Genomic DNA, 12,048 nt, shown 5'->3' on the forward strand with positions numbered 1-12,048 from the left:
TCTTGAATAGAAGAACAACTGCCACTAATAGTTGAAAATACTATCATGAGATTAATAGCTTTCCTCTGAATTGAAAGGTACAACTCCCTCTCAAAAAGATATTCAAAAAATTTAAATAACTGGTTATGTCTTTTACCAGAAGACACAAAGGCTTTCTAGCATTTGCCCATCACTATGGGAGAAATGTGATTATAAGATTTATAAACAGGACAATGAGGAAATAAAAATGAACAAACAACCACAAGACCATCTATCCAATTTTTCACATCACAAGGGAAGTGCAAAGAAACATTATTTTATTCTGCTGACTATGAATGATAATGCATAATTGCACCTAAAACATAAAATAATTGACTGTATAATCATTTTCAATCCAAGAAAATCATATTCAGACTTTAGAATATGATATATGAAACTCTCTTTTATTTCAGAAGCATAACAAAATAATAACAATATCATTTTATCTCTGTCAGTACGGTCAAGTTGCAGAAAAAAGAAAAATCTATTCCTCCTTTCTATTATAATCACTACCCATAAAAATGTATTCTCTCACTCCCTGTAGTTGTAAAACTTCTGGTGAAGAGAAGAACCTATGTTGTGTAGAAATCTTCACAATAAATAATAGTTTTCACTTGCACTTCAGTTCTGGGAACCGTTTCTTGAAAATAATTTTAATCATTCTCATGAGTAATCTTCTTATCAGTTTAGAAATATTTAATATTTGAGCCATTTTAAAGTTGCATAAATGATAACAGACATGTTTTCCAAATTTAAAATGAATCCCATATGCATTATTTTACAAATGGCATATGCTGGTAACAAATTGTTGTCATGATCTTGTGACTATCATTGGTAGTTTATATACTGACGCACTTAAACATTCACAAATTTTGATCCATGATGAATTTTATAGAATAGCTTAGAGAGAATTTAGATAATTAGATTTCCCCAAACATATCCAAAATTTAGCTCAATACAATAATAGGATATAAAGTTGTGGCCCCCACAACATGACTTTTTTTTTCTAACTACAACAAATTTGCATTTGCTAGTATGTTTGACAAACCCACATACATTCCATTATAACTTTTGACCTTGGCTAAATTTTGAAGATCTCTCTGTTGAAGGTTTAGAAAACCTAATTTTTAAATATATATCCAAAGTTCAAGAAGATTCAATAGTGGAACTGAGAGTTATGCCCCCTTGTATTGGAATTATTTTTCTGATTGCTGATAGAAATCTGTGGTTACAGGCTGTATTAAAAATATAACAATATATATGCCATTACCTACACATGAATGACAACGTCCATATAAGCACGAAAATGCACTTTCTTACGAAGGAGAGGACTTGGAATTTTTTCTGAAAAGTTGGAAAAAGCAATGTAAAGGAAGTGCATTTTCGTGGCTATATAGCCACGGGCCACATGAATCACATGTTGAAGCCTCCTTGTTACACATCTCATTATCCACCATCACTTTCCAGCCTTGGATCTTGGGCTTCTAAGCAACTTTGAACTTGAACACTACCATTTGCATCGACAATCTTTGGGATTTTGAACCTTAACTTGAACTTGAACTGGCCTGAAGATTCAAGTTTAAGTTTGAATTAGGCATATGTGAATAAATAGATAAAAAATTGGAGGCCAGCCACCCACTTTTAACATTTCTCGCTAGTGGAAAAACTTGAACTTGAACTTGAACTGACCCGAAGGTTCAAGTTCAAGTTCAACTTAGGCACTCCCAAGACCTAAACAATTGACTTTATGGATAAAGAAAAACACAAGTGTAGCAACTAGCTTTGACTGGGGATGTGGACTATAAAGTGCATGAAGAATTTAGTAATCTTTGGTTGAGACCAGTGTCTAGCCATTAGGAGCAGAGTCATTAAAGCATAAAGGATAGAGAAACTTCTTGCATAGAGGAACAAAGGACAGAAGGATTACCAAAACACCTAAACTACCTGCAAACAAAACAACTAACCAGCTACACTAAACACCGCCAAAAGATTAGAGACAAATGAGATATATATATATATATATATATATATATATATATATATATATATATATATATATATATATATATATATACAGGTGAGAAGGACTCACCAAAGGATTAGAGCTGAAGAAATACTACACAAAGCAATTCACTAGCTATGAAAAGAAAGATCCTTTTCGGAACAATGAATTGCATCGACATGGCACAACCCAACGCCACCTCCATTTAGAAAACTCTTTATCTTGGTAACTCAAATTAATCATGTGCAAGAACCTTATCAACCAATCACCATGCCCAAAGATCCACTTCTCATCATGAAATTTTGAGCCTTCTCAAGCCTTCTGCAAAGAACTATCAAACCCATTCCTAGGAACCCACTGAAACAAAGCTTGTTTAAAAATTTCCAAAGTGGGGATTATATCATTTTCAATATCTACATTCTTAGGATCATCATAAATAAGAGGTTTTTCAGAATTAAAAAAACCCTCAAAATAGAAGTGAGCTTCTTCAAGCATAGGGTCAATCTTGGCCGAGATGAATTCATCATCCTTTGTTGCTAATAAATCTAAAAAATCTTTATCTAAAATAGATAAATTAGAAGGGTTTATACTTGGAGTTTCCTTAATTCCTTCTTCATCATGAGGAAATATATTTGTTGATCTATGAATTGGTTTGAGAATGTCTCCTTCACCTAGGCATGTGAAAAGTTCACCATTTTGGCAATGATTATTATCATGAATGAGTGTGCTTGCCTCTGATTTCTAATAATTGTCTAGCTAGGACCTAATCTTATGCTGCAAATCAACATTTGAGCTTGTTGAGCATGTCATAGGAGTGTTCTTGTTACTCTTGTATTTGAGGTTGTGGCCTTTTCTCTTGAGATGGTGGGTAATGAAATAAAAAGGTTTCATATTCTATTTCTCAATTAACTTGAAGGATGCCTTTTGCTTCTTCCTCATGAATCTTTCCTTTGCCATGTTGATTTGTCAAACTTTTCTGATCAATATCAATGACTAGAAATACATTAAGAAGTTCAAAAGAAAAAGTTTCAAATATTGGATAAGAGGCAGTCAACTTATTTTCATTGAGCTCTTCCTCTATAAGAGGCATACTTAGGCAATTCGTCAGATCATCTGATTGGAAAAAATGTTCCTTGTTATTCTCAATGTGTGAGCAACAACACCCTATCGTATAAAAAAAGTTATTTTCTTCGGGAGTGACTTTTTCAGAATCCTCATCATACCTGACATGCAAGTGATATGCTTACATTGCATCATGAGGATTGTTTTCAAACAAAGGAGGTATTACTAAATCTTTTGCACCAAAGACTATCATAATTCAACAATCATAAATAGAAGATGTTGGTTTTATTGATTTGAGAGTAAAAAATTTTTGTTTGGGTTTTACCTCTGAATGATACTATTGTTTGTAGAGGCAAACTCTTTTCCGCAAAGGCTTATCATGACCATTGATTGAGGGCTTAGACTTATCACTCATAGACTCATCTTTTAGTTTTAGATTTGGGCCTGAGACTTTTGTGAGGTTGTTTTGTTGAAAATAACTAGATAAAAATTAATCATCTTCAATTCTAACAACCTCTTGGTTAGGAATTTCAAGGTCACATACCTTACTCCTTTTGAGATAAAAATGGACTTCTGGATGCAATGTTGCAAGAAAGATTGGCAACAAGTTTGCTTGGCTGGGTTGGTCAACTTGTGGAATCTTTGTCAAGGTTTAGATAAATTTATCCACAAAGCTTCTTATCTCTTCATCTTTTTCTTTCTAAATTTTAAAAAGTTGGCATAATAGGTAGCCCACATTGACTATTGGTTTAAATATCACAAGGAATTTACTTTCTAGCACACTCCAACCAGCGATGCACCCATCTTCCAAATGCTAAAACCAAATAGCAACATCACCAACAAGGGATTTAACAAATAGAAAAACATAAACATATTCTTCTAAAACACCAAGAACCCCACAGTTTGTATTGAATGCTCAAATGTGGTTGTCCGGATCTTGATCACTCCCTTCGGAATACTCAAGAAAGTATTTTTTTGATCCGACGCACATAATTGTGAGATGAGGTAAACCAAAAGGACCAAAATTGCAGCTACCATGGTTGAGTCACAGTCAAGGCCATGTTTATAGTGGACTTCTTTTACCAAATAGATTAGATTCACCAACCTCTTTCTTTGGGGAGGTAACCTTCAGATATCCAAGGAAAGGAAAGCACTGGAACTTCACTTTCTTTCCCCAACAAAGTCGCCAAAATTCTATTAGTAAATAGATTTGTCTTTCCAATATTAAATACAAAGAATGACTCAAAATTCCTAAATAGAAGAACAACTACCACTAACAATTGGAAATACTATCATGAGATTGATAGCTTTCCTCTGAATTGAGAGGTACAATTCCCTCTTAGAAAGATATTCAAAGAATTTAAATAGCTGGTTATGTCTTTTATTAGAAGACACAAGGGCTTTCTAGAATTTTCCCATCACTACAGGAGAAACGTGATTATAAGATTTATAAATTGGACAATGAGGAAAGAAAAATGAACAAACATCCACAAGACCATCTATCCAATCTTTCACATCACAAGGGAAGTGCAAAGAAACATTATTTTATTCTGTTGACTATGAATGATAATGCAAAACTTCACCTCAAAAATGAAAGAAATGAATATATAACCATCCAAGAAAATCATATTCAAACTTTAGAATCTGATATATGAAACTCTCTTTTATTTCAAATGCATATCAAAATAATAACAATATCATTTTATCTCTGTCATTATAGTCAAGTTGTAGAATTTTTTTTAAAAAAAAAAATCTATTCCTCTTCCCTATTACAATCATTGCCCATAAAAATGTATTCTCTCACTCCCTATAGCTGCAAAATTGCTAGTGAAGAGAAGAACCTCTGATGTGTAGAAATCTTCACAATAAATAATAGTTTTCACTTGCACTGTGGTTCTGGTAATCATTTCTTGAAAATCATTCTCGTGAATAATCTTCTTCTTATCATTTTAGAAATATTTAATATTTGAGACATTTTAAAGTTGCATAGATGATAACAAATATGTTTTCCAAATTTAAAATGAATCTCATTTGCATTCTTTGACAGGTGGCATATGCTGGTAACAAATTGCTATCATGATCTTGTGACTGTCACTAGTAGTTTATATACTGCTGCACTTAAACAGTCATAACTTTTGATAGGTGATGAATTTTACAAAATGGCTTAGAGAGAATTTAGATAATTAGGTTTCCCCAAACATATCTAAAATATAGCTCAATAAAATGGTAGGATTAAAAGTTGTGTCCCCAACAACATGACTATTTTTCTAACTTCAACAAATTTGCATTTGTTGGTATGTTTGACAGACCCACATACATTCCATTATAACTTTTGACCTTAGCCAAATTTTGAATATCGCTCTAGTGAAGATTTAGAAAACCTGATTTTTTTAAATATATCCAAAATTCAAGAAGATCCAACAATGGAGCTCAGAGTTACACCCCTCGTATTGTGACTATTTTTCTGACTGCTGATAGAAATATGTGGTTACATGTTGTATTAAAATTATAACAATATATACACCAATACCTGTGCATGAATCACATGTTGGAGCTTATTTTTTGTACATCTCATTATCCACCACCACCTTTTGGCCTTGGATCTTGGGTTCCCGAGCAACTTATAACTTTGAACTTGAACACTATCATTTACACTGACAATCTTTGGGATTTTGAACCTAAACTTGAACTTGAACTGACCCGAAGGTTCAAGTTCAAGTTTGACATAGGCATATGTGAATAGAAAAATCAATTATTGGAGGCCAGTCGTACACTTTTAACATTTCTTTCTAGTGACAGAACTTGAACTTGAACTAACTCGAAGCTTCAAGTTCAAGTTTGACCTAGCACTCCCAAGACCTAAACAATTGACTTTATAGATGAAGAAAAACACAAGTGTAACACATGGTACAAAAGCTTTAGGTAGATTCTTAGATGGTATTAGAGCTATACCAAATACTTAAAAAAATGATTATAAAATAACATCAATCAAGTTAGGTAACAAAGGGCCAATAAATCATAATACATAACCATAAAAGCTAGCCTAAAAAAATTTAGCAATAAAACATGAAAGGTAAACTAGGGTTAGGCACTTCATCCACCCACTAGACTTAGGCTTGCCCTTGAAAGCCTACTAACAAGGTAAAAATCAAGCACTCAATGTGTGGGTTCAATTGAACCCTTTCTCCCTATAGGAAGATAAGACTCCACCACAAACACCCTCTGTGATCTACACATATCTCTGACCATGGGTTTTAAAATTGTAGGTCTCTGATCTAAGAATTGTGTTTTCTATTAGGGACAATGGGATGACTTATGCCCATATTATTTGCATGAAAAACATGCTCCAACAAGACTCCCCTTTACCCTAGGTGTCTTTGACTGTTGAAAGCTACCCCCACTAGCAAAAGAATGAGTACTTTGTGCTAGTTGGTCGTACTGATTGTGCCTATTGTGTGCAGAGTAATGAGAATCCATAGAGTGTGAACCACCACCACCACTCCATGCTGGAGGATTAGATCCTCCCTGTTGCTACTATTAATTGCCCCTAGAAGAAAGGGATTTCCTATTACTACTTATTCCCTAGCTTTGTGTGCCCTTGGATCCAAATGGTGCATGCCCACTAATAGGGGCACCCAAAACACCACCACGTCTTGAAATGACATTTTTCTCTACAATAATAGACTGATGAACTGCATTCTTAAGGGTTTTAGGCTAGAAAAAATTCACACCTCCAATGAAATGATTATTCAGACCCTGAATGAAGTTTTGTACCATCAGTGGTGAACTATCATTGATTCTTTCATAAGGCATGAGCTCATAGAACTTTTGCTAGTACTCCACCACGATCATGGTAAATTGTCTCAGATTATGAAATTCATCTGCCCTCTACTGGTGCCACTCTAGTAGGAAGTGATCATAAAAGTTTTCAAGAAACAACTCACAGGTAGCAATTTTCATATCCATGCCTAGCTTATTTTCTTCAATGTTCCACCATGTGGCCACAAAGACTTTCAAATGTTTGATGACATACCTTGCTTTGACATTGGAGTCAAAGTCGTGCATCGCAAAACATCTGTCCAATGCAATCAACCACTACTATGCATCGTAACTAGTAACTTGCCTAGTGAAGGGTTTGATCTTGGCCCGTTGTAGGTCTCTCATATGAGTAGCCTTAGCCAACTTCTATCTATCACCATGGAGATCTCCCTAAGGACTCTTAGATCTCCATCTCTTCTCATTCCTAGCATGATGTGTTTCCTCCTGATCAACACCCTTTGGAGAGGATAGGTGCTCTAGGATATTCCTCATCATCTGCCTCATATTAGCCTCCTTTGAGTCAACATGCTCTTCTCTATGGCTCTCTTCCCTATCTCCTCTTGAACATGAGTCTCTCTATGAGTTGGAGGAGGGCTATTATTTCCACCTCTGCCTCGACTTGTACTACAACCTCTAATAGATGATCTAGTCTTAGACACCATCCTCCTACAACACCCGAGCAAGAACAATAAAAATGCTCACAAAGTAAACAAAAGTATACTAATTTAAAGCACAATCATAAGAAAATATGTTCTAAAATCCAAATCAAGAGTTAATCTAGTTTACCTTTTTCTATGTTTAAGTATTCAAGTCTGAAGTTCAATATGCTCAAGTTGTAATAGATACATATAGTTGCTTAAGTTTTGTTTAAGTTAGCTAGTTGTCATCTAGTGGCATTCCAATATACCTAGAGCTCCTAATGTAGAAACTTGGGCTCAGATACTAGATGTAATGCCCCACCAGGGAACCCAAAAAAATTAACCTAATATGTCACTAAGTTTGCCAAACATTTTTAAAAAAAATATTAAAGTATTAAAACAACAAGAGATAATATACTAGAAGCAATAACTCACATACATACAAAGTCATTCATTAACAATTACATCTCTTAAGGGTTCCATGATGTTGAATCACATATATAAGTTTTATTAAGATTAAATATGACACATAGAAAAATCCACATCATACAATAACCATAAGTATGAATCAAATGAAATAATATACAATTACATAAGATGCCACATAGCATAACCCAAATGCATAATAATCCTCTCTACAAGTCATAGGGTATGAAAAGCTAAAAGAATATACATCATGAATAAATACAACATCTCATAAGATCTCTAATAATTGAGTAGTATACAACAGAATATGACCACTGAACATTGTAATGTCCCATTCCTGTACACGAATCAAAAAATCTCTTTCCAAACAATTTTGGCAACTAGGTGGACTCCGTACATGATTTGGAGACTAGTACAAGGGTGTTGTAATGGCGTGCATATGGAAATAGCCAACATATGGATAGATGGAATGCCGTACGAAATAGTCTGTACAGTATGGCAAGGGGGAGAGAGTATGCCATACGATGGCACAAAAGGGGTCGTATGGAAAGGTGGACTGGTGTATGATGAGGGGAGAAGGATACTGAATGGGGTGTGGCCGTACGGTGGGTGACTGATAGGAGGAACATACGAGGGAGGGCCTAAATAGGTCATACAGTTTTTGTGGGAAGATGGTTGCATGCTAAGTTCAATGTTGTCGTACATATGGGTAGATGGAATGATGGCATATGGCGTGATGGTCAGGTGGGTTGTACTGAAAATCATATAGTGAATGGAGGGAGGAAACAAGGAAGGTACAGGTGTGGCAGAAGATGTGTGGGAGAGTGAAGATCATACGAGCAAAGAGGGAGCCACACAGAAATGTCTGAATGCCACACGATATAACAATGAATGCAAACACGTACATACAAAATATGAGTAGATTAGAAACAATGATAGAAACTTGAACATTAATAAACCCTTCAATATATGCCAAAAGATGGTGCCCAGATCTACCAGATCTAAGCGAAGTGTCACAGGCAATGGAATAGGGCGAGGGTTGAATCCCACCAAAACTTAAAAGCTAAGTAGGGAAGATCTTTCACTTCCAAAATGATGAACAATAGAGAATCCTGACTAGAATTTTTACTACAAAGAAATAATCCCAAAACACATACCTAAAGACTACCTACAAGCCATGCTTGAATACCCATCAGGAAACTTGTCGAGGGTGTATTCTTGGAATACTCGACCAATAGATGGGCCTGCCAATTATCCAAGGAATATAGTGAAATGTTGACTATCTTGTTTTTACTTGTAGCATTTGGGACCAAATCTTGTTTAAAAATTGCCTCCATCTTCCTGATTATGACTTCCCTCGATCCTTTGTTTGACATTTCTCTTAGCAACACCTTCTTGCCCTTCGTCTCGAATGAAAAGTCCATCCTTTTGAAATTTTAGGTGTACTGGTCAAGAGTTTCCAACCACTAAATGCCCAAAATGATATCAGTATCAACCAAATCTATGAAGAAGAAATCATCTGGCATGGTATAGTTTCCCATGGAAATTTATAGCCATGGGATCACATGAGTGCAAGGAGGACTTGAGGTTAAGGTTGTAGGAGGCACCTTTGGATGTTCAAAAATTGTACAACTTTAGTGTTCTATTTAATGCACAACATCCTAATTCAAGAGTTGGTTTGAGTTGTACAATTGTCTAAATATATTCTTTGTATGTAAATACAAACATAGTTTGAGTCAGATGCATGGCTAGCGTGAGTAAAAGGAAAATGATGCAAATTGATAAGAGGAAGTGCATATGATTAAATGGTGTAAATTGAGAACTAATTTCAATTATAAAAGTGTTGAAAATGTTACTTGACATAATTGAAATTGCCTTGTTCTTTTTTGCTATTGTGTGTGAATCTATAGAATGAACCTTTTTAAATACAACAAATGTCAATCTATAGAATGAAACAAGAATACTATAATATTAGAATGTCAAATATTACCATTTTCTATAGATGTAGCAACATAGATGTGGGTATAGCTTCACATAGCCTCAAATCAATTTGGGTAGTAGTTTGGGACCTATAATTTGAGTGTGAAAATTTCTATACTTAAAATCTTATATTTAATATTTTTTTTTTTTGTACATTTCAATTCATTAAGTATTAAAATAAGCATATGTCCACTTCTATATCTATTTTCAATATTTATCATCTCCATTTTAATAGGAGGAAAAATAACAAACTTCCATCTCCATTTGTGAATTAGGGATAAGAAGCTTGAAAAATACATAGAAAATTTATTAATTTAAAGAACAATTAAATAAAAAAGCAAAAATAATTGTTTAATTTATCAATATTGAAATATTTAAATAATATGTACTTTAAAAGTAGTTGATATATTATACAAACAATATTTTTTATATTAATAAATATTGGAAAAAGTAAATATTATTACAAAAGTGGAGCAAAATATAGTTAAATTCTTTAATAAATAAAATTATGCTTAATATAAAATAATATAATTTTTTTAAAACTAAATTTTAAATTTTTAGACGAAAATTTATAAGATCATCTTACAAAGTAAAAAATAAGATGGAACATTGAAAATTATTAGTCTAATTTAAATTATTATTATTATTAATAATTTAACCACAATTGAATTAAAAAAAATTAAGAATTAAAGAATAAATAAGTATAAAAGAAACTAAATATGTTTAATCAATAAGAAAGGAAGAATGATTTTTTCGTAATAATTATTTTAATGTAGAAAACAAAGAGAAAACAAAAAATATGTTTTTTTAATTTAATTAATCAACAATAAAATTTAATGCTGAAACACTCAAATAATCTAAATACATGGACACAAAGAATGCACCCGATAATGCATAGTTGAGAAGCCAATGTCAAAACGTAACTCATTGGAAACACGTCGACAGTCATCACTCATAACAACTATCTTCACAAAATCATTAAAAAATACAACATACGTACACCTCAAACGCGTGCCACACCTCACCAGAAGAAGATTCCATGCAATCGATTATAGCGAAGGAATCATCATTAAATTACATTCTTTATACTTCAATTCCGAGTGCTTTCCGCCACTGTTCCTCAACCCAGTCGGCTCACATAAAGGCTATTTTTTGATGTTTCAAATTGCGGACGAGGCGGGGTTTCGAGGGCTAAATTTAGCAGCGACTCCGCTATTTCGGCGACTTCCCGGAAAATAAACCTCGCCTGGAGCAGATTTCTGCAAGGGGAAAGGTTCTAGGGTTTAGCGGAGGGAAAAATTTTCGGTCGCGCGGAGGTCTCGGGATCGAGCCCCTGTTTAGCTGTTCGGTGACGATTAGTTTGGAAAGTATCAACATTGTGTGTGGAGCAGATTTCTGCATGTTGCGACTGGATAGGGGCATGTGTAAGGATTTATCTATAGCAGAGAGGTAATTCTTACTTGTTTTCAGGAGCGGAGGCTAAATATAGTTTATGGTGTGAGAATTATTTAAGAAAAGAATTATTATCATATGAGCGGATTCTTCTTCGTAGCACAGGAGGAGGAGTTTTTCTAAGCATGAGAAATGTCATATTAGTGCTAATAGTATTCGCGTAACCTTCCGCCCTTGTGTGGATTTGGGTGACATCTTTGTGCTTCCATTTTCTCATTCTGGTTAAGTGATGTAGCCCTTCTGATAGCGACATAGGATCTTTATCTTATGCAATATCAACAAGACTTAAGTAAGATAGTCAGGGGGCTCAAGAAGATGATGACCTTCCGGCACGTCAATTGCATCATGGAAGCCATCGTACATTTTTTCAGATGCACCATTGCTCGTGCAAGTCATAATGCCCAGGTGCTGTACACAATGCTGAGAGATTTGTTGTGAAATAATTTCAATTTTACTACTCCTATTTAGTTTTGTTCTCATAGAACGCTTGATCTTTGTGAACTAATCAGTATATTTAAATAGATGATATGTGGATTTTTAAAAAATAGTCATCTTGTATTTGTATGCTCTGTACGAAAATCCATTTCTACTATATGCCAAAACATCCCCTCACCCCGTACAAACTTAGTCCATCGTACACTCTACATGGCT

The 12,048-nt window shown here is 34.2% G+C and overlaps 2 protein-coding genes across 7 annotated transcripts in view; both read left to right on the forward strand.

The window, feature by feature from the left end:
* The first annotated feature begins 10,825 nt into the window (after window positions 1-10,825).
* Window positions 10,826-12,048, forward strand: part of LOC149537245 (serine/threonine-protein kinase BSK1-like) — a 380,772-nt gene continuing 379,549 nt past the window's right edge. The window contains exon 1 of one of the 2 annotated variants that reach the window (XM_089807498.1): window positions 10,826-10,864. The gene's annotated coding sequence lies outside the window, so the exon portion shown is untranslated. The remainder of the gene's footprint in view (window positions 10,865-12,048) is intronic. The other variant, XM_089807497.1, reaches the window with a different exon arrangement.
* The window catches only part of LOC149537246 (serine/threonine-protein kinase BSK1-like), a 99,525-nt gene continuing 98,355 nt past the window's right edge, over window positions 10,879-12,048 (forward strand). For 3 of the 5 annotated variants that reach the window (XM_089807489.1, XM_089807488.1, XM_089807487.1), the window contains exon 1: window positions 10,880-11,802. In XM_089807489.1, the coding sequence (XP_089663615.1) occupies window positions 11,665-11,802 (138 nt within the window). In that variant the 5' untranslated portion in view covers window positions 10,880-11,664. Of the gene's footprint in view, window positions 11,803-12,048 lie in introns of all 5 variants that reach the window. The other 2 variants (XM_089807486.1, XM_089807490.1) reach the window with 2 other exon arrangements.

Source organism: Cupressus sempervirens, chromosome 10, assembly GCF_028749045.1.
Source record: "Cupressus sempervirens isolate cs-2001-9-10 chromosome 10, ASM2874904v1, whole genome shotgun sequence".
NCBI lineage: Eukaryota > Viridiplantae > Streptophyta > Pinopsida > Cupressales > Cupressaceae > Cupressus > Cupressus sempervirens.